Source organism: Somniosus microcephalus, chromosome 8 (genome assembly GCF_052327205.1).
Source record: "Somniosus microcephalus isolate GS21.2 chromosome 8, FLI_Smic_1.0, whole genome shotgun sequence".
In the NCBI taxonomy this organism is placed as follows: domain Eukaryota; kingdom Metazoa; phylum Chordata; class Chondrichthyes; order Squaliformes; family Somniosidae; genus Somniosus; species Somniosus microcephalus.
This window is the reverse complement of record NC_140994.1, coordinates 246,051,589-246,074,741: the sequence shown is the minus strand read 5'-3', so window position 1 is coordinate 246,074,741 and position 23,153 is coordinate 246,051,589. Positions and strand designations below refer to the sequence as shown.

The 23,153-nt window shown below is 46.2% G+C and overlaps 1 protein-coding gene across 2 annotated transcripts in view; it reads left to right on the top strand.

The window, feature by feature from the left end:
• The window catches only part of LOC147114253 (sialic acid-binding Ig-like lectin 13), a 54,285-nt gene extending 32,438 nt beyond the window's left edge, over window positions 1–21,847 (top strand). Inside the window, exons 4-7 of one of the 2 annotated variants that reach the window (XM_085995930.1) lie at window positions 1,905–2,198; window positions 3,182–3,463; window positions 16,582–16,691; window positions 20,438–21,847. In XM_085995930.1, the coding sequence (XP_085852056.1) occupies window positions 1,905–2,198; window positions 3,182–3,463; window positions 16,582–16,691; window positions 20,438–20,545 (794 nt within the window). In that variant the 3' untranslated portion in view covers window positions 20,546–21,847. The remainder of the gene's footprint in view (window positions 1–1,904; window positions 2,199–3,181; window positions 3,464–16,581; window positions 16,692–20,437) is intronic. The other variant, XM_085995931.1, reaches the window with a different exon arrangement.
• Window positions 21,848–23,153: the final 1,306 nt, after the last annotated feature.

Genomic DNA, 23,153 nt, shown 5'->3' with positions numbered 1-23,153 from the left:
GAGGGAGGAGGTATTGGCGGTTTTAGCAGGCCTAAAAATGGATAAATCCCCAGGCCCGGACGAAATGTATCCCAGGCTGCTGTGTGAGGCAAAGGAAGAGATTGCGGGGGCTCTAACACACATATTCAGAACCTCTCTGGCCACAGGGGATGTGCCAGAGGACTGGAGAACCGCTAATGTAGTTCCATTATTCAAGAAGGGGAGTAGGGAAAAACCGGGGAACTACAGGCCAGTGAGCCTAACATCAGTGGTGGGAAAATTATTGGAAAAAATTCTGAGGGACAAAATTAGTCTCCACTTGGAGAGGCAAGGATTAATCAGGGATAGTCAACATGGCTTTGTCAAGGGAAGATCATGTCTGACTAATTTGATTGAATTTTTTGAGGGGGTGACTAGGTGTGTGGATGAGGGTAATGCAGTGGATGTGGTATACATGGATTTCAGTAAGGCCTTCGATAAAGTCCCGCACAGGAGACTGGTCAAGAAGGTAAGAGCCCATGGAATCCAGGGTGCCTTGGCACGTTGGATACAAAACTGGCTTAGTGGCAGAAGGCAGAGGGTGATGGTCGAAGGTTGTTTTTGTGACTGGAAGCCTGTGGCCAGTGGGGTACCACAGGGATCGGTGCTGGGTCCCTTGCTGTTTGTGGTCTACATTAATGACTTGGATATGAATGTAAAAGGTATGATCAGTAAGTTCGCGGATGATACAAAAATTGGTAGGGTGGTAAATAGCGAGGAGGGTAGTCTCAGTCTGCAGGACGATATAGATGGGTTGGTCAGATGGGCGGAACAGTGGCAAATGGAATTTAACCCGGAAAAGTGCGAGGTGATGCACTTTGGGGGGACTAACAAGGCAAGGGAATACACAATGAATGGTAAGACCCTAGGCAAGACGGAGGGTCAGAGGGATCTGGGTGTGCAAGTACACAGAACCCTGAAGGTGGCAGAACAGGTGGATAAGGTGGTAAAAAAGGCATATGGGATACTTGCCTTCATTAGCCGAGGCATAGAATATAAGAGCAAGGAGGTTATGATGGAGCTGTATAAAACACTGGTTAGGCCACAGCTGGAATACTGTGTGCAGTTCTGGTCGCCACACTACAGGAAGGATGTGATAGCTTTGGAGAGGGTGCAGAGGAGATTCACCAGGATGCTACCAGGGCTGGAGCACTTCAGCTATGAAGAGAGACTGGGCAGATTGGGTTTGTTTTCCTTGGAGCAGAGGAGGCTGAGGGGGGACATGATTGAGGTGTACAAAATTATGAGAGGCATAGATAGGATGGATGCTGAGGAGCTTTTTCCCTTAGTAGAGGGGTCAATAACTAGGGGGCATAGATTCAAGGTAAAGGGCGGGAGGTTTAGAGGGGATTTGAGAAAGAACTTTTTCACCCAGAGGGTGGTTGGAGTCTGGAACTCACTGCCTGAAAGGGTTGTGGAGGCTGGAACCCTCACAACATTCAAGAAGCATTTGGATGAGCACTTGAAATGCCATAGCATACAAGGCTACGGACCAAATGCTGGAATATGGGATTAGGTTAGACAGGGCTTGATGGCCGGCGCGGACACGATGGGCCGAAGGGCCTCTATCCGTGCTGTATAACTCTATGACTCTATGACTCTATGATGGCCCCTAATTTTGGACTCCCCCCACAAGTGGAATCATTTTCTCTACGTCTACCCTATCGAACCCTTTCATAATTTTATAGGCCTCTATCAGGTCACCCCTCAGCCTTCTCTTTACTAGAGAAAAGAGCCCCAGCCTGTTCAATCTGTCCTGAACATTGTAACCTCTCAGTTCTGATATTATCCTTGTATAAGTTCTTTCTCTTGTGGGACTGTGATTTCTATTTGAACTGATGCTTTACGTTACATTTATCTAAAAGGATCCATTCTCTGTGTGTTAGATTTCACAGATAAACCCACAATATTCCCCGCTGAAATTATTGCAGGAAAGCCTGTGGACGTAAGCTGCACCTTCAACACTACATGCTCTGGAACAGCACCTGACTTAACCTGGGTCAATCCCGCAGACGTACCTGGGTCAGTCTCAAACAGTGTAACTCAGCATGGCGTCACTCTGATATATACTTCTGTTCTGACCCTGATCCCATCACTCAAACACCACAGACAAACATTCACCTGCAGAGTCAGATATCCATCTGTTTCATCAGAGCAGACACTAGCACTAACTGTGCAATGTAAGTATGAACATACTTTATTCTAGATTGCCTGTAATAGTCTACATTGTGCATAGCAAGATCCCACCAACAGCAATGTGGTGATGACCAGATCATCTGTAACTTAGTGATAATTATTAGCCAGGACACCGGGGTGAACTCTTCTTTGAAAAGTGTCATGGGATCTTACATCCACCTGAGAGGGCAGACGGGGCCTCAGATTAACATCTCATGTGAAAGACAGCACCACTGACAGTGCATCACTCCCTCAGAACTGCACCTCCGACAGTGCAGAAGTCCCTCAGTACTGCACCTCTGACAGTGCATCACTCCCTCAGTACTGCACCTCCGACAGTGCAGAACTCCCTCAGTACTGCACCTCCCACAGTGCAGAACTCCCTCAGTACTGCCCCTCTGACAGTGCAGAACACCCTCACTACTGCACCTCTGACAGTGCAGAACTCCCTCAGTACTGCACCTCTGACAGTGCAGAACTCCCTCAGTACTGCACCTCCGACAGTGCAGAACTCCCTCAGTACTGCACCTCCCACAGTGCAGAACTCCCTCAGTACTGCCCCTCTGACAGTGCAGAACACCCTCACTACTGCACCTCTGACAGTGCAGAACTCCCTCAGTACTGCACCTCTGGCAGTGCAGAACTCCCTCAGTACTGCACCTCCGACAGTGCAGAACTCCCTCAGTACTGCACCTCTGACAGTGCCGAACTCCCTCAGTGCTGCACCTCCGACAGTGCATCACTCCCTCAATACTGCACCTCTGACAGTGCATCACTCCCTCAGTGCTGCACCTCCGACAGTGCAGAACTCCCTCAGTACTGCACCTCCGACAGTGCAGAACTCCCTCAGTACTGCAGTAAAGTGTCTGCCTGGATTACACACTTTGTGATGATGGAACTTGCTTTGATATCACATGATTCACGTCATCAGGATCTCGCGAAGTGCTTCACAGTCAATGTAAGTTAATTAATCTTTATTTGTTTTTAGACGCACCACAGAATCTCTCAATTACTTCTCTTGATACAATCAAAGATTCATCGATCAATATAAAAGAAGGGAATTCTACTGTGATACTCTGCTCTGTTGAGAGCTTCCCAGCTTCTAACCTGACATGGCGACATCTTGGTGTCACAATGAACAGAACAAGTTCCAGCAACAAGCTGTGGTTGGAGTTTCCTCACGTTACATCCAGGGTCACTGGAGACTATCAGTGTGTGGCGGAGAATGAACATGGAGCAGTGGAGAGGGTCATAACCATCACTGTGGAATGTGAGTGTACAGATACTTTCACATATGAACATACAAATTAGGAGCAGGAGTAGGCCAATCGACCCCTCGAGCCTGCTCCTCCATTCAATAAGATCACGGCTGATCTGATTATTCCACATTCCCACCTACCCCCAATATCCTTTCACCCCCTTGCTCATCAAGAATCTATCTAATTCTGCCTTAAAAATATTCAAAGTCTCTGCTTCCACCGCCCTCTGAGCAAGAGAGTTCCAAAGACTCACGATCCTCTTTGAGAAAAAGTTTCTCCTCATCGCTGTCTTAAATGGGCGACCCCTTATTTTAAACAGTGACCCCTAGTTCTAGATTCTCCCACAAGAGGAAACATCCTCTCCACATCCACCCTGTCAAGACCTCTCAGGATTTTATATGTTTCAATCAAATCACCGGTTCCTCTTCTAAACTCCAGCGAATACAAGTCTAGCCTGTCCAACCTTCCCTCATAAGACAACCCGCCCATTTCAGGTATTAGTCTAGTAAACCTTCTCTGAACTGCTTCCAATGCATTTACACTTTCTAGGATGTGCCCCTAAAAATAGTAGATGCATTGCTGGTCATCTTCCAAAATTCTATAGACTCTGGAACAGTTCCCATAGATTGGAGGGTAGCTAATGTTACCCCACTGTTCAAAAATGGTGGTAGAGAGAAAATGGGGAATTATAGACCGGTAAGCCTGACATCGGTAGTGGGGAAAATGCTAGAGTCCATTATAAAAGATGTAATAGCAGAGCACTTGGAAAACAGCGACAGGATCGGACAAAGTCAACATGGATTTACAAAAGGTAAATCGTGCTTGACAAATCTGCTGGAATTTTTTGAGGATGTAACTGGTAGAATAGATAAGGGAGAACCAGTGATGTGGTGTATTTGCACTTTCAGAAGGCTTTCGGTAAGGTCCCGCATAAGAGGTTAGTGTGTAAAGTTAAGGCACATGGGATTGGGGGCAAGGTACTGACTTGGATAGAGAACTGGTTGGCAGACAGGAAGCAAAGAGTTGGAATAAACGGGCCTTTTTCCGAGTGGCAGGCAGTGACTAGTGGGGTACCGCAGGGATTGGTCCTAGGACCCCAGCTATTCACAATATATATAAATGATCTAGACAAGGGAACTAGATGTAATATCTCCAAGTTTGCAGACGACATGAAGCTGGGTGGGCGTGTGTGCTGTGAGGAGGATGCCGAGAAACTCCAGTATGATTTGGACAGGTTGGGTGATTGGGCAAAAGCATGGCAGATGCAGTATAATGTGGATAAATGCGAGGTTATCCACTTTGGTGGCAAAAAAAGGAAGGCAGATTATTATCTGAATGGCAATAGATTGGGAGAAGGGGAAGTGCAATGAGATCTGGGTGTACTTGTGCACCAGGCGCTGAAGGTAAGCATGCAGGTGCAGCAGGTGGTTAAGAAGGCAAATGGTATGTTGGCCTTCGTAGCGAGAGGGTTTGAGTATAGGAACAAGGATGACTTGCTGCAGTTGTACAGGGCCTTGGTGAGACCACACTTTGAGTATTGTGTGCAGTTTTGTTCGCCTTACCTGAGGAAGGATGTTCTTGCTATGGAGGGAGTGCAGCGAAGATTCACCAGACTGATACCTGGGATGGCAGGAATGACGTATGAGGAGAGATTGGGTCGATTGGGCTTAGACTCGCTGGAGTTTAGAAGAATGAGAGGGGATCTCATTGATACTTACAAAATTCTAACAGGACTAGACAGACTAGATGCAGGAAGGAAGTTCCTGATGGCGGGGGAGTCCAGAACCAGGGATCACAGTCTAAGGATAAGGGGTAAGCCTTTTAGGACAGAAATGAGGAGGAATTTCTTCACCCAGAGATTGGTGAACCTGTGGAATTCTCTACCACAGAAGGCAGTTGAGGCCAATTCATTAAATATATTCAAGAAGGAGTTAGATATATTTCTTAAGGCTAAAGGGATCAAGGGATATGGGGAGAAGGCAGGGACAGGGTACTGAATTTGGATGATCAGCCATGATCTCATTGAATGGCGGAGCAGGCTCGAGGGGCTGAATGGCCTACTCCTGCTCCTATCTTCTATGTTTCTATGTTCCGCAAATAAGGAGACTAATAGAGTACAAAGTACTCCAGATATGGTCTCACCAATGCCCTGTATAACTGAAGCATAACCTCCCCACTTTTGTATTCAATTCCCCTCGCAATAAACAATAACATTCTGTTAGCTTTCCTAATTACAGCTCTCACAAACACACACACACGGACTCACATATGCACATGCACGACTCACATATACACACACATGGACACAAGTACATGCACGTAAGCGCACTGACACACAAACATGCACGCACCTACATAGACTCACAAACACACACATGGATGCATACATGCACATGCACGAACACACATACCTCCACACACAAACTCGCATACAGAAGCACAGGCCCACACGCATGCACATACACATGCGCACACATACACAGACAGACAAACATGCACATGCACAGGCACACAAAGATGGAATTCTATCCCGGAAGTGTGAGGTAATGCATTTGGGGAGGGCTATCAAGGCAAGGCAATACACAATAAATGGTAGGTTACTGAGAAACGTACAGGATCAGAGGGACCTTGGAGTGCATGACCACAGATCCCTGAAGGTAGCAGGACAGGTAGCTAAGGTGGTTAAGAAGGCATACAGGATACTTTCCTTTATTAGCTAATGGAAAGAATATAAGAGCAGAGAGGTTATGCTTGAACTGTATAAAACACTAGTTAGGCCACAGCTACGGTAATGCGTACAGTTCTGGTCACCGCATTACAGGAAAGATATGATTGCACTAGAGATGGTACAGAGCAGATTTACGAGGCTGTTGCCAGGACTGGAGATTATTGGCTATGAGGAAAGATTGGAGAGGCTGGGGTTGTTTTCTGAGGCTGAGGCTGAGGGGAGACTTGATTGAGGTGTATAAAATTATGATGTGCCGAGATAGAATGGATGGTAAGGACCTAGTTCCACGAGCAGAGAGGTCAATAACCAGGGGGCATAGATTTAAAGTAATTGATAGAAGGATTAGAGGGGAGTTGAAGAGAATATTTTTCACCCAGAGTGTGGTGGGGGTCTGTAACTCACTGCCTGAATGGGTGGTAGAGGCAGAAACCCTCATCGCATTGAAAAACTACTTGGATATGCACTTAAAGTGTCGCAACCTACAAGGCTACGCACCAAGTGCTGGAAAGTGGGATCAGGCTGGATCGTTCTTTTTCGACTGGCACAGACATGATGTGTCAAATGGCCTCCTTCTGTGCCGTAAATTTTTACGACTCTATGAGACAAAGGCACACATGCACACACAGAAACACACGAGTACACACACACTTGTGAGTTGCCTGACCTCCCTCAGTACTGCACTGGAGTGTTGGCCTGGATTCTGGGCTTCATGTTGAAAAACTGCAAACCAGAGATCAACAAGACCCTGGATTGGACGAGCAGTGTCCTGCACAACGAATTGTAGGTTTCTCCCTCAATACTCCATCGTTCCCTCACATTGCCCAAACAGAGCGCACGTTCCACACGGGCAAACAAAGCCGAAAGGCAGAAAGAAGAAATTTCATTGATATAGCACCTGTCACATCCTCAGCATCTCTTAGTATTTCACAGCCAATGCTAACTGGCTGCCATGTTGTCTAGATAGAAACTGACAACACTTCCAAAGCAATTCATTGGCTGTCAAGCCCTTGGGGACATCCTGAGGATGTGAAGGGTCCAATCTTTCTTTCCAGTTGGACAGCGCCTCCGCTGGTGACAGTTTACATAGGCAAAGTCCATTATAAATGTTGACATAGGAACTTATAATGGGGAAAGATGCCTGGAAATGCATGCAGACATAAGATACAGAGATAAGAAACACGGACTCTTGCTGTGCGCTGCGTTTGCTCACAACAATATCTTTATTTGTCTTTAGACTCACAGATACGATTACATATGAACATACATACGAACATTAGGAGCAGGAGAAGGCCACGTGGCCCTTCAAGCCTGCTCCGCCATTCAATAAGATCATGGCTGATCTGATTACTCCACATTCCCGCCTACCCACGATAACCTTTCACCCTCTTGCTTATCAAGAATCAATCTACCTCTGCCTTAAAAATATTCAAAGCCTCGGCTTCCACCGCCCTCTGAGCAAGGGAGTTCCAAAGACTCACGATCCTCTTTGGGAAAAAGTCTCTCCTCATCCCTGTCTTAAATAGGTGACCCCTAGTTCTAGATTCTCCCACAAGAGGAAACACCCTCTCCACATCCACCCTGTCAAGACCCTCTTCCGCTTCTAAACTCCAGCGGATACAAGTCAAGCCTGTCCAATATTTCCTCATAAGACAACACACCCATTCCTGGTATTAGTCTAGTAAACCTTCTCTGAACTGCTTCCAACGCATTTACATCCTTCCTTAAATAAGGAGACCAATACTGTACACAGTACTCCAGATGTGGTCTCACCAATGCCCTGTATAACTGAAGCATAACCTTCCTAAATTGTATTCAATTTCCCTCGCAATAAACGATAACATTCTATTAGCTTTCCTAATTACAGCTCTCACAAACACACACACACGGACTCACGCATGCACATGCATGCCTAACACATACACACACATGCACATGCACGCAAGCGCACTGACACACAAGCATGCATGCACCTACATAGACTCACAAACACAAACATGGAGGCACACATACACATGCACGAACACACACACTCGCACGCACACACTTACCTCCACACACAAACTTGCATACAGAAGCACAGATCTACACATATTCACACACACATGCACACACACATGCACACACATGCACAGGCAGACACACACGCACATGCACAGACACACAAAGATGGAATTCAATCCGGAGAAGTGTGAAGTAATGCATTTGGGGAGGGCTATCAAGGCAAGGGAATACACAATAAATGGTAGGCTACAGAGAAGTGTAGAGGATCAGAGGGACCTTGGAGTGCATGACCACAGATCCCTAAAGGTAGCAGGACAGGTAGATAAGGTGGTTAAGAAGGCATACGGGATACTTTCCTTTATTAGCTGAGGCACAGAATATAAGAGCAGAGAGGTTATGCTGTGTAAAACTGTACAAAACTGTATAAAACACTAGTTAGGCCACAGCTAGGGTACTGAGTACAGTTCTGGTCAACACATTACAGGAAGGATGTGATTGCACTAGAGAGGGTACAGAGGAGATTTACGAGGCTGTTGCCAGGAAAGGAGAATACTAGCTATGAGGAAAGATTGGATAGGCTGGGGTTGTTTTCTTTGGAACAGAGGAGGCTGAGGGGAGACTTGATTGAGATATATAAAATTATGATGTGCCGAGATAGAATGGATGGGAAGGATCGAGTTCCATGAGCAGAGAGGTCAATAACCAGGGGGCATAGAGTTAAAGTAATTGCTGGAAGGATTAGGTGGCTAGGCAATGGCAAACATTTAAAGATCACATGAATGAACTACAGAATTTGTTCATCCCTGTTTGGCATAAAATTAAAACAAAAAAGGTGACTCCACCGTGGCTAACAAGGGAAATTAGGGATAGCATATGATCCAAGGAGAGGACATATAATTTGGCCATAAAAAGCAGCAAACCTGAGGATTGGGAGCAGTTTAGGATTCAGCAAAGGAGGACAAAGGGATTAATTAAGAGGGGGGAAATAAATTATGAGAGTAAGCTTTCAGGGAACATAAAAACTGACTATAAAAGCTTCTATAGATATGTGAAGAGGAAAAGATTGGTGAAGTCAAGCGTAGGTCCCTTGCAGTCAGAATCAGGGGAATTTATAATGGGGAACAAAGAAATGGCGGAACCAATTAAATACATACTTTGGTTCTGTCTTCACAAAGGAGGACACCAATAACCTCCCAGAGGTGTCAGGGAACATAGGGTCTAATGAGAGGGAGGAATTGAATGAAATCAGTATTTGTAGAGAAATGGTGATAGGGAAATTGATGGGATTGAAGGCCGATAATTCCCTAGGGCCTGATAATCTACATGCTAGGGAACTTAAGGAAGTGGCCCTGGAAATAGTAGATGCATTGCTGGTCATCTTCCAAAATTTTATAGACTCTGGAACAGTTCCCATGGATTGGAGGATAGCTAATGTTACCCCACTATTTAAAAAAGGTGGCAGAGAGAAAACGGGGAATTATAGACCAGTAAGCCTGACATCGGTAGTGCGGACAATGGTAGAGTCTATTGTAAAAGATGTAATAGCAGAGCACTTGGAAAACAGTGACAGGATCGGACAAAGTCAATATGGATTTACAAAAGGTAAATCATGCTTGACTAATCTACTGGAATTTTTTGAGGATGTAACTGGTAGAATAGATAAGGGAGAACCACTGGATGTGGTGTATTTGGACTTTCAGAAGGCTTTCGATAAGGCCCCGCATAAGAGATTAGCATGCAAAGTTAAAGCACACTGGATTGGGGGTAAGGTACTGTCTTGGATAGAGAACTGGTTGGCAAACAGGAAGCAAAGAGTTGGAATAAATGGGTCTTTTTCTGAGTGGCAGGCAGTGACTAGTGGGGTACCGCAGGGATCGGAGCTAGGACCCCAGCTATTCACAATATATATAAATGATCTAGACAAGGGAACTAGATGTAATATATCCAAGTTTGCAGATGACACAAAGCTGGGTGGGCGTGTGTGCTGTGAGGAGAATGCAGAGAAAGTCCAGTATGATTTGGACAGGTTCGGTGATTGGGCAGATGCATGGCAAATGCAGTATAATGTGGATAAATGCGAGGTTATCCACTTCAGTGGCAAAAACAGGAAGACATATTATTTTCTGAATGGCAATAGATTGGGAAAAGGGGACGTGCAACGAGACCTGGGTGTCCTTGTGTACCAGTCGCTGAAGGTAAGCATGCAGGTGCAGCAGGCGGTTAAGAAGGCAAATGGTATGTTGGCCTTTATAGCGAGAGGGTTTGAGTACAGGAACAAAGATGTCTTTCTGCAGTTATACAGGGCCTTGGTGAGACCACATCTTGAGTATTTTGTGCAGTTTTGGTCGCCTTATCTGAGGAAGGATGATCTTGCCATGAAAGGAGTTCAGCGAAGATTCACCAGGCTGATACCTGGGATGGCAGGAATGACGTATGAGGAGAGATTGGGTCGATTGGGCTTGTACTCACTGGAGTTTAGATGAATGAATGAGAGGGGATCTCATTGAAACGTATAAAATTCTGACAGGACTGGACAGACTAGATGCAGGAAGGACGTTCTCGATGGTTGGGGAGTCCAGAACCAGGGGTCACAGTCTAAGGATAAGGGGTAGGCCATTTAGGACAGAAATGAGGAGGATTTTCTTCACCCAGAGAGTGGTGAACCTGTGGAATTCTCTACCACAGAAGGCAGTAGAGGCCAATACATTGAATATATTCAAGAAGGAGTTAGATATATTTCTTAAGGCTAAAGGGATCAAGGGATATGGGGAGAAAGCAGGGGCAGGGTACTGTATTTGATTGATCAGCCATGATCTCATTAAATGGCAGAACAGACTTGAGGGGCCGAATGGCCTACTCCAGCTCCTATCTTCTATGTTTCTATGATTAGAGGGGAGTTGAAGAGAACATTTTTCACCCAGAGTGTGGTGGGGGTCTGGAACTCACTGACTGAATGGATGGTAGATGCAGAATCCTTCATCGCATTAACTTGGATATGCGCTTAAAGTGTCGAAACCTACAAGGCTATGCACCAAGAGCTGGAAAGTGGGGTTGGCTAGATAGTTCTTTCTCGACCGGCACAGACATGATGGGTCGAATGGTCTCCTTCTGTGCCATAAATTTCTATGCTTCTATGACACAAAGGCACACATGGACACACAGAAAAACACGAACACACACACACTTGTGACTTGCCTGACCTCCCTCAGTACTGCTCTGGAGTGTTGACCTGGATTCTGGGCTTCGTGTTGAAAATTGCAATGGAAAGTGTTAGCTCCGTGTGTTAATGGAGACACGGAATGCAGGAGTTGATTTAACAAGTGTTTACTGAACAAAGTCTGGAGGTGAACTAACAACACAAGACGCTACACAGGCTTATATACCCGAGTGGTCACTACTGGTACTACAGTATACAGGGGCTTCAAAAACATAGTTCCTCTTAAAGGTACATACACTACAATTCCTCCCCTTTTAGTTAAATAGTACATAACATTTTAAGTAATCATTAAATAACATTTTTACAAGAACAATAATATACACATTTGCTGAAGTTAATCAATTACAAATTCAGTCTCTCTGGAGGCTTCCTGACTCGGTCCGGATAACGCCTTGGTGGTGTAGTAGGTTCTTTTGGCAAGGTCAATTCGGCTTCAATGCCAGTGTCATGTTCATCTGGTTCCAGTATCACCGGATCGGAGGTAGATACTATGGGTATCTCTGCTTCATCACTAGGCGTATAGAGTTGTGGTGTAGGTTGTCCTTTTTCGGATGACTCTATGATCTGGTCAGCATGGCGCCTTATTATGCTTTCTCCAATGTCCACGGTATACATCAGTGGTCCTAGTCGTGTGCAAATAGTTCCAGGCTGCCATTTCTCAGTACAGTAGTCCCGGGCCAAAACTGGTTGACCTATCTGGAAGGTTCTAGTTGGCCTTTCATTCATGCTTTGAAATTGCCGGTTTTCTACGTCCCTTCTGACATTTGGCTTGACCAAATCCAGCCGGCATCTTAGTCTTCTATTGAAAAACATCATGGCGGGGGTTTGGTTTGTAACCACGTGTTGCATTCCTGTACGCAAACAAGAAGTTATCTACCTTATGTTGTAGATTTATGTCTTCATTACCCATGGCCTTTATGGCCTTCTTGAAGGTCTGGACAAACCTTTCAGCCAATCCATTGGTGGCGGGATGGTATGGGGCGGACGTGTAGTGTTTTTTAAGAACTTCCTGAATTCTTCGGATACAAATTGCGGTCCATTATCAGAACAGATCTGTTCAGGCAGCCCATTCCTGGCGAATATGGTCCTTAATACTGTGATGGTTTTTTCCATGGTGGTGGAGGACATCTTTATTACCTCCGGCCACTTGGAGTGTGCATCAACCGCGATTAAGAACATTGAGTCCATAAATGGACCAGCAAAGTCGATATGTACCCTTTGCCATGGAGATGAGGGCCACTCCCATGGATGTAGAGTGGCTTGTGGTGGGGCGTTTTGGACCTTCTGGCATCCTAGACAGCTCTTGGTCATTTCTTCGATGTCTCCATCAATACCTGGCCACCACACAAACGCTCTGGCTAAGTCAATTTTGGTGAAACGTTTCCCTCCGGATAGTGAGGCGAAAATATCTTCTATCCTCGGAAGAGGATACTGTACCGTGTGAAGAACCGGGTCTACAGTCACCTTGAAGTCCCCACAGATGCGAACTTTTCTCTGTTCTTCAGATTTATCATTATTCAACGTTTTCTTCATGACCGGGACGATGGGTGTTGCCCACTTGCTCCAATCTACCTTGGATAACACGCCTGCTTTTTCCAAATTCTCCAGCTCTGCCTCGACGGCTGGATGAATTGCATATGGCACTGGCCTTGCCTTAAAAAATTTGGGAATTGCCGCATCTTCCACTTTTATTGAGGCGGTGGCGCCTTTCAGGGTTCCTAGTTCCTGTTGAAACACTTCTTTGGCGTTAGCCAAGATTTCTTTTAATCGTCCAGGTATGACGTCATCATTGTTTTTTTTCTTACTGGTCACCGTCAGTGCCTGAATGGAGTGCCAGTCTAAATGTATCTTTCTGATCCATTCACGTCCCAAGAACGGTGGACCACCATCTTGCAGAACGTATAAATACAACTTCTGTATTTCCTTGCCGTTGTATACAGCAGGCACCCTTATTTTCCCTCTGGGGTATACTTTCTGCCCCGTATATGTCTTCAAGACAATGGATGTGTCTTTCAAAGGTATATGCGGAAATAGCCGCTCGTAATCCCGTCGACTCATGACGGTCAGAGCTGATCCTGTATCTAGCTCCATTTTGACTGGGGACCCCGCTATCGTGAGGGTAACCCAAATGGTCTGGTAATCTTCTTTGGCAATTACATTATGTAATTTGAGACAGCTTAGTCTCTTGTTTCCGGAGTCGCTATCGCTCTTCTGGTCTTTGGAGCTACTGTCCGTCATCATTTGTACCTTTCTGTACTTTTCCTTATTGACCTTTTTACTGTCAGCGGATTTCTTTCCAGATCTGCATACACGTGCAATGTGTCCCATCTTTCCGCATTGCCTGCATGCTTTGTCCTTGAACCAGCAGTCCTTCTGGTCATGGGTGGATCTGCTGCAGCGATAACATCTCTCGAAACCTCGTGTCATTTCATGGGTGCCGAAGTCCTGTGGCTTTTGCTGTATCTCTGCAGTTCCTCTTGCGGCTGCTTCATATGATACAGCCACACTGAAAGCCTTGTCCAGTGTCAAATCTTTCTCAGAAAGTAGCCTTTTCTGTGTTCCTTCGCTTAGGAGACCGCAGACAAATTTGTCTCGTAGAGAATCTGCCAGTCCTGTCCTGAATTGGCAGTGCTTTGACAGCTTTCATAATTCGGTGAGGTAATCAGCGTTACTTTCATTCTTGTGCTGATTCCTCCTGAAGAATTTGAATCATTCCGCTATCAGCAGCGGTGTTGGGTTTAAGTGCTCCTGTAAGGTATCAACAATCTCATTAAAATTCTTGTCCATTGGTTTGGCTGGAGTGATCAAGTTTCGTAACAGCCCGTATGTCCTTGCGCCCATCAGATTTAGAAGTACCGATGCCTTTTTATCATCCGCTACTTCATTCGCCTTGCAATATACCTCCACTCTTTCCACATATGTGGTCCAATCTTCTATATCACTATCGAAAGCAGTAATATTGCCAGTTTCGGCATCTTCAAAATCTAAAATGGCGCTTCCCACACTTTTCTTTCTTCCCCGCCGAGTTAAGATGGCGCCTCCCGCGCTTTCCCGCCACTGCCGCTGCTGCCAACACTGTTCTCCGCGGTTCCCGTTGCGACCTGCAGCTTTTCGCAGTATTTCTATTTTTTTTATATATCGCTTCAATATTCTCTCTGTAATTGGAGAACCGTTCCCGTCGTGGAGCGGACCCTCTGGGACTTTCCCCTCCCTCTGCTCGGTCCGAACGCCGACCTGCTTCGCAGCACCGGCCGCACCCTGAGTGCTCCACCCTCTCTCTCTCTTTGCTTCTGCTTCCCGACTCGCTGCCCAGCCCCATTGCAGAGCCACCCGATCGAGTTCTAGCCCGCCGCAGCCCAGGAAGGATCTGCCACCAGCCCGTTTAGCTGGGGAAACCACAGATTGGAGACCAAGCCTGGCCCTCATTTTTGAGTTTCTTCGAGTTATTTCTTTTTTCTTGCTCCTGGCTTCGACCTTCATCTGAGGAATCGATCCCCTTGAGGTGCTGCCGAATTGCAGGTAAGTTCGTTTCTAACTCATCGCCACTGTTAGATCCGTGTGTTAATGGAGACACGGAATGCAGGAGTTGATTTAACAAGTTTTTACTGAACAAAGTCTGGAGGTGAACTAACAACACAAGACACTACACAGGCTTATATACCCGAGTGGTCACTACTGGTACTACAGTATACAGGGGCTTCAAAAACATAGTTCCTCTTAAAGGTACATACACTGCAGAAAGTCTCCACTCTTCAGGCTCAGAGAAACTCTTCCTCTCTGCTTGTCTCAGCTGATCCTGGAAACATCGGTGCCTCATCACTCTCATTCTAACTGAGGGCTCATGCATTGTGAGTGCAAGAGCAGGAAACTCGAGGCTCTGGGTGGCCTCCTGAAACAGGCTTTAGGTGTCTTCCACATGTAAATCTGGGTCCTACCGCCAACTGGAGGACCCCGATTGAAATTGGTGTATGGATGGGCGGAGCTTATGCCTTGCCAGCTCCAGCTCACTGTACCAGGTTTTGAGTGGATGAACCACTGGTGTTTAACAGGACCATTGGAGGCCAATCAAGAAATGGCCGGAGAACCTTTTAACAGATACATTTCTGTGGAGCCAGGGGGAGATGGAGTGCTTCTCCTGGCTCCACAATAATACTGCGGCCTGGGTTCGACCCCCACACAAGCCCACGGGTTAGGCTCCCCAAAGGACCTACCTGTGGGCTGGTTCAGCATCGAAGCTGGCTGGAGTTCATCAGGCCCCCACTGGGACACAATGATTGGCGTCTGTGGATCATCTGTTTCATTCTAATGAGGGCTGATGCTGAATTTCATCTGGCCCCAGGCCGGCAGGGACCGGCGCTCAAAGCAATCACTTCACCAACTTGATGCCCATTTTGGGCCCAAGTTCAATTTCTGAGACTTGGAACCTGCAGATTTAAAAGCAGAGGAATGAAAGGGGACCTTAAAGAGCTTTATAAGATAATGAGTGGAAGAGAAAATATTGGTCTGGAGGAAAGTCTCTGGACAGGTATAAGAGGCAGTTGGAGACTGTGATGATGAGACTGTAAGATTACATCGAAGGATGAGCTGGAGGAACCGACTCTCTTCCCTCATCCCTTGTCTTTATTTATCCTTAAATAATAAGGTTGAGTCCACCAGGGTGCTGCCAGAAAATGAAAAGCGAAGAATCTTGTCAAAATGAAGACTTTTTTTGACTAAATACCAGTTACATATCTGTGGCTGTCTCACACCTTGATGGTTAATGTCTCCCCAGACAGCACAGCCAAGATTGGGAACTCACCACCTGGGGAATCTCAGGTGTGAATCTGTATTCTGCCACTCTGGTCAGGACAACACTTTCACATCCAGTTTGACAGTTTAGATAATGAATGACCCAATGTTGAGTTTATTCACTCCCTTTTCATTCACTCAGAGCTGCTCACTTTAATTCTAAACCATTGCACCCACAAGAATCTGATGAAAATAATCAAATCCAGACACACAAAATGTGACAGAAAGAACACAACGTGGACTTGGTCTTGATGGAAATATTTGGTTCTCTGGCTCCCAGTGTTTAAAGCAGAATGTTTTCACTTTCCACATCTTTTATAGAATGACTGGCAGGAGTATTTAAATATTAAACGAGATGGAGAGTGAAACTAAAATCTCAACTTTGTCCTTCACAGTGAGAGCGAGACCACTTCCGGAGATTTGGATCGTCACAGTTTCGGGCTACTTGTTGGTTAAACTGGGCGTTGCTGTTGGACTGATTTGCTACTTGAAGAGGATGACCAGAGTAAGAATTTCTTTAAGCTTTCCAGTAAATCAGGAATTAGTGCCGAGCTCTCACTGACACTGAGCAAACTGATGTTCATTGAACAGATATTATGTGGTCACAAACTGTATTTTAAAATTTCATTTAAATATTGTACATTGTACTGAATTTAAAGGAATCGTCAGTTAAAGAAAGCAATTGTTCCAAATTCGGTGAATTCTTAGAGCTTTGAATATTTTTCCTGATTCAAACAGCAATAACTTCCCTGCTCCCACTTTCCATCAGGCTCTGAGGAAGGAATCAGGGCGATCTCGGAGGGCCATACCTGACTATCAATGAATGGACAATGCTCAAACTAGGAGACCAATCTTTTAATATTTTTCATTGATTATCATTAATATTCTTCTTGGAAATTAGTAACTTGAAAGTTGTCAGAATCCAATATTTGAACAGTTAAAGCACAACCAGTAAAAATTACGATAAGAGGAAAATACTAATGTATTCTGTGACAATGAGTTTGATGATTTTAAAGTGTGCTGTTATTCTTGTTGCTGTGGCCTGGTGGCGGTAGAGAGCTGCAGTAGTGTTGGGGCCTAGAAATGAATTTGTCGCTCTGTAAACCACTTCCTCTGTGGCAGGTTTGGTTCACCTGATTTACTCAAAGTCAAATCTCAGTCGATTCAAAAGCAAAGTTTCTGTTTCGGAGAGCCCTGTCGGGTTTGTGTTCGAGGAAGGAGTGTTTCAAGGCTGTGTGCTTCTGGGTGAAGTGAGGCGTTGTGGAATGGGAACTATTGGGGTGAGAGGCACAGAAATGTGGTAACTAGTGGAAAGTTTGAACTGACATGAAGGATGTGAGGTAATCTGTATTGTTCAGGATGTTTACTTAGAATTACATAGAATTTACAGCACAGAAACAGGCCATTGGGCCCAGCAGGTCTGTGTCGGTGTTTATGCTCCACACGAGCCTCCTCCCACCCTACTTCATCTCACGGTATCGACATATCCTTCTATTCCTTTCTCCCTCATGTACTTATCCAGCTTCCCCTTAAATGAATCTGTACTATTCGCCTAAAACACTGCATATGGTTGTGAGTTCCAGCGAGGAAGGAATAGGGAAATCTCTGAGGGCCATACCTGATTATCAATAAATGAAATAAAAACAGATTATTAATGAACATTGCTCACACTGGGAGCCCAATATTCTAGTTTAAAATTTTTCATTTAATTTACTATCACAAATATTCCTCTTGGAAATTGGAAATTAATAACTTGATTGTCATCAGAAACCAATATTATTTGAACAGATGTTTGAAGATACACAACCAGTAAAAATACAATAAACTGAACAGTATGACTGTATTTATTGAAAACTAGCTGGAGCGCCCGGCGGTGCCGAGGGAAATGAAGAAACCCATGCAATGTTTATAAAACTGTTTATGAAACTGTCGGGATTGTCTGTGTGGGAAGGAGAGAGAGAGAGGGAAAGAGAGAGGGGAAGGAGAGAGAGAGAAAGGGGGAAGGAGAGAGAGAGAGGGGGAAGGAGAGAGAGGGGTTAAGGAGAGAGAGAGAGGGAGAGTGGGAAGGAGAGAGAGAGAGACTGGAGGGAGAAGAGAGAGACTGGGGAGAAGAGAGAGAGAGAGAGACTGGGGGGCGGGAGAGAGAGAGAGAATGGGGGGAGAGAGAGAGAGACTGGGGGGAGAGAGAGAGACTGGGGGGAGAGAGAGAGAGAATGGGGGGGAGAGAGAGAGAGAGAATGGGGGGAGAGAGAGAGAGAGAGAATGGGGGGAGAGAGAGAGAGACTGGGGGGGGAGAGAGAGAGAGAGACAGGGGGGAGAGAGAGAGAGAGAGAGAGACTGGGGGGAGAGAGAGAGAGAGAGAGAGACTGGGGGGAAGAGATAGATGGGGGAGCGAGAGAGAGACTGGGGGAGAAGAGAGAGACGGGGGGAGAGAGAGACGGGGGGGAGAGAGAGACTGGGGGGGAGAGAGAGGCTGGGGGGGAGAGAGAGAGAGAGAGAGAGAGACTGGGGGGGAGAGAGAGAGAGAGAGAGAGAGACTGGGGGGGGAGAGAGAGAGAGAGAGAGAGAGACTGGGGGGGAGAGAGAGAGAGAGAGACTGGTGGATTTAGTTTGGGATTAGCCTGGAGGAAGGTGAGCTCTCCCTCCCTCTCCCACCCCTTCACTCTTTCCCTCCCTCACCCCCTCTCTCTCCCTGCCCCTCTCTCTCCCTGCCTCTCTCGCTCCCTCCCCTCTCTCCCTCTCTCCCTCTCCTCTCCCTCCCTCTCCCTCCCCGCTATCACTCCCTCTCCCCCTCTCCTCTCCCTCTCTCCTCTCCCTCCCCCTCTCTCCTCTCCCTCCCCCTCTCTCATCTCCCTCCCTCCCCCTGTCTCTCCCTCCTTCCCCCTGTCTCTCCCTCCTTTCCTCTCTCTCCCTCCCTCCCCAGCGCCTCAGGCCCAGCCCGACTCACCTGAGCTGAGCTCCCGCTGATGAGCTCCCGCTGCGGGCCGCCGCCCCAGAGACACCGTGGGCGGCGTAGTACCTGAGGCCCGGCCTGAGTCACCCGAGCTGAGCTCCTGCTCCCTCCAACCCGAAGAGCTCGGCAGTGACATCCTGCAGAGCGGCGAGGCCTGGGTGACAGGAGAGAGGGGAGAAAGCGGAGAGAAGGAGGAGGCCAGCCTTTACCAAGATGGCGGCGATGGCAGGCCGCTGGTTTGGAATTGGGCCCAGCGGGACGGGCGGTGCCTAGCTCGGGCGTGGCTGGAGAGGCCGAGGCTTCGAGGCCTGAGGCCTGCAGGCAGCTCATCCACCGTGGATGCAAACAACCCGCGAGCGGAGTGGCCGGGGTGACAGGAGAGAGGGGAGAAAGCGGAGAGAAGGAGGAGGGTGAGGGTGGGACTGGGGCCCATGGTCGGACAGAGGCAGAGTTGCTCCATCACAAACAACAATGGCCGCCGCTTGCTTTTCAGTTTGAAGGATTAGGCCCCGTCCACACACGCCATGAAATGCCCCCCGTGATGCAGCAGCGCACTCCCCCGTAGGATTGGTCAACCTTCACGTCACTCAATGCTAATGAGCGGATTTCCCCCGTATGATTGGCCAACCGCTAATGAACGGAATTTTGAAAGTTTTTTGTCTACTGTCCGAACAATTTTTGTCTGACCAAAAAGTAAATATGCCTAGGACACCCTCCTAATCATAACCTTTCTTTTGATATAACATATGTGTAGGTACGCTCTATAACTTTTGAGTGATGTCCAGACAGACAGACAGACAGACAAACACCACTATCCTTTTTATATATATAGATTAATGATTATGATAAACTTTACATCAGATCACAGCTCAGGGAGGTAACAAAAGAGACAGGATCAGTAGCTTTAGTAGGAGAGCATTGTTCTGTCAGAAGCAGAGTGGTAAGTTCAAGGAGGTAACTTTACTGGTGAGGTCAGTCAACCACAGGGAGAACCTCTTCGAAATGTGGTCACACTATGGCCATGAACTTTGACCTCAATGGTTTGACCTTATTTTACATTCATACATTCATTGTCGGAAAAATCTTCCACAGTATCTTCTATCAGTAACTGGAGTTAGTTTAACATTTTAATCAGGTCTGTTCCTTCCAATTACTGAAGCCTTTAATTGTTGAAATTATCTCTAACACTGAGCCAGTACTCCTCTATTCGACTTCCTCTTTATCCATCACTTCCAGTCCAGTGTTTATTATTGAAAGATAAGCTCTTTATTTAAAGCACGTTTCTTGCCTCTTGTCAGATATCGAACAGCGGGAATCCACCCGAGGCGACAGGAAATGAAACAGATGATTCACAAGAAGCTGTCGCATTACAGACCCTGAACTCTGATACTGATCTGAGATCATAGAATGACTGATACAGCACAGAAGGAGGCCATTCAGCCCATCGTGCCTGTGCCCATCGAGATCTGCAGTCTCTGGAAACTAGATCGATCCAACTTGGGAAACTTTAGAAATAGAATTGTGGTTTTATTCTGGAGTTATTTTGTGGTATTTTTTTAATGTAACTGGTTTAGTTTATATCCCGAAGTGTACATTTCAATAGTTCCCTGTCCTGCTGAGTGCTTTCCATATTAGAAATCAGGGGTGTTCAGAATGTATATGGTTTTGCGGATAAAACTGTGACACGATTAATGCTGTATTTACATGATTGTATTAGAACTAGAGACAGAAAGTCTCTCAGACTAGTGTTAGAATAATTAGATAGATGCGTAGTATCTGCCTGTGTTTTGGTTCCCTGCAGATGTTATAGCATTCTGCAGTGTGACGGTCATCAATAATCTTCTTTTCAAGTTAGGATTTCAACCTTGTTTATGTTTCTCTAATTTGACCAACCAAGGCCCAATGTTATATTTCTTCCATTACTGCTAATAACCATATTATAATGCTAAGGTAGGATTTTGACTTTGTTTAACAAAACTGCTTTAAAATGCATAAGTTAACCAGTGTATGTGAATAGAATAGAAGATATCTTTGGGAATTTAATGATTCATTCCATGGTACAATAGTCTGATAATGAGAAAGCTAGTTTTGCATAGCTAAAGCTGCATGAACAGCATGAACATAAATAACTGATAACAAGCAGTTACGAACATCTGATGGCCAAGAATGGCATGTCTGACTCCAAACTAGGGAGGATAGAGACAAGAGCGATAAGACATGAATTCCAAAGGAAGAACCTTCAGAAAGATTAACCAATAAGACAAATTGAATGAGGTAATGAGACCCCCTTTTGGGGAGGGCTTTCATCCAAGAACCGAGAAAAAGAACTTGAGCTGTCATTGGTTGATGAGGTTTTAGAGGAACCTCTACAGGTTAAATGGTCTTGTCAATAACTTGGCTTCAGGCCCACCCCTAAAAGGAGAATAAAAGTGACACCCTGAGTGCTTGTCCACACAGACGGTGGAGGGGAGAGCCAGATAGAAGTTGGGCTGGTCGAATGTTCTTTTGAGAGTGATTCCCACGCTCACCAACTCAAAGGCCCTAGAGAGAGAGAGAGAGAGAGGCTGGAAGCCAGAGAACTGTTCACAAGCGCCAGCCATCTGTCCGATCGGGAACGGTACCAGCTACTTGTCACAGTCGTATGTTTTTGCTGTGTAACTAGCATGTTATAGTCCGTCTTAAACCCCAATTAAACACAATATACCCGCCATATTGGTTTGCAGTCGATCCTGATTATTTGAAAGACTAGAGATAAGCTACTAATTGGCCTAATCTCTACATCCAGCATTTTCTGTTTTTATTCCTCTTTAGCCACGTTGCAATAATGGGGAGAGTATATTTCCCTTTCATTTTGACTCCATTCTTTTAACCATTTATGGGAATGCATCCAATGTAATGGATCTGTGTACCTGATAAACCCCTTCGAATCCAGCACAGCTCCAGTCCTGTACCTGATAAACCCCTTCGAATCCAGCACAGCTCCAGTCCTGTACATGATAAACCCCTTCGAATCCAGCACAGCTCCAGTCCTGTACATGATAAACCCCTTCGAATCCAGCACAGCTCCAGTCCTGTACCTGATAAACCCCTTCGAATCCAGCACAGCTCCAGTCCTGTACCTGATAAACCCCTTCGAATCCAGCACAGCTCCAGTCCTGTACATGATAAACCCCTTCGAATCCAGCACAGCTCCAGTCCTGTACATGATAAACCCCTTCGAATCCAGCACAGCTCCAGTCCTGTACATGATAAACCCCTTCGAATCCAGCACAGCTCCAGTCCTGGACATGATAAATCCCTTCGAATCCAGCACAGCTCCAGTCCTGGACATGATAAACCCCTTCAAACCCAGCACAGCTCCAGTCCTGGACATGATAAATCCCTTCGAATCCAGCACAGCTCCAGTCCTGTACATGATAAACCCCTTCGAATCCAGCACAGCTCCAGTCCTGGACATGATAAACCCCTTCGAATCCAGCACAGCTCCAGTTCTGGACATGATAAACCCCTTCAAATCCAGCACAGCTCCAGTTCTGTACATGATAAACCCCTTCGAATCCAGCACAGCTCCAGTCCTGGACATGATAAACCCTTTCGAATCCAGCCCAGCTCCAGTTCTGGACATGATAAACCCCTTCAAATCCAGCACAGCTCCAGTTCTGTACATGATAAACCCCTTCGAATCCAGCACAGCTCCAGTCCTGTACATGATAAACCCCTTCGAATGCAGCACAGCTCCAGTCCTGTACCTGATAAACCCCTTCGAATCCAGCACAGCTCCAGTCCTGTACCAGATAAACCCCTCGAATCCAGCACAGCTCCAGTTCTGTACATGATAAACCCCTTCGAATCCAGCACAGCTCCAGTTCTGTACATGATAAACCCCTTCGAATCCAGCACAGCTCCAGTCCTGTACCTGATAAATCCCTTCGAATCCAGCACAGCTCCAGTCCTGGACATGATAAACCCCTTCGAATCCAGCACAGCTCCAGTCCTGTACCAGATAAACCCCTC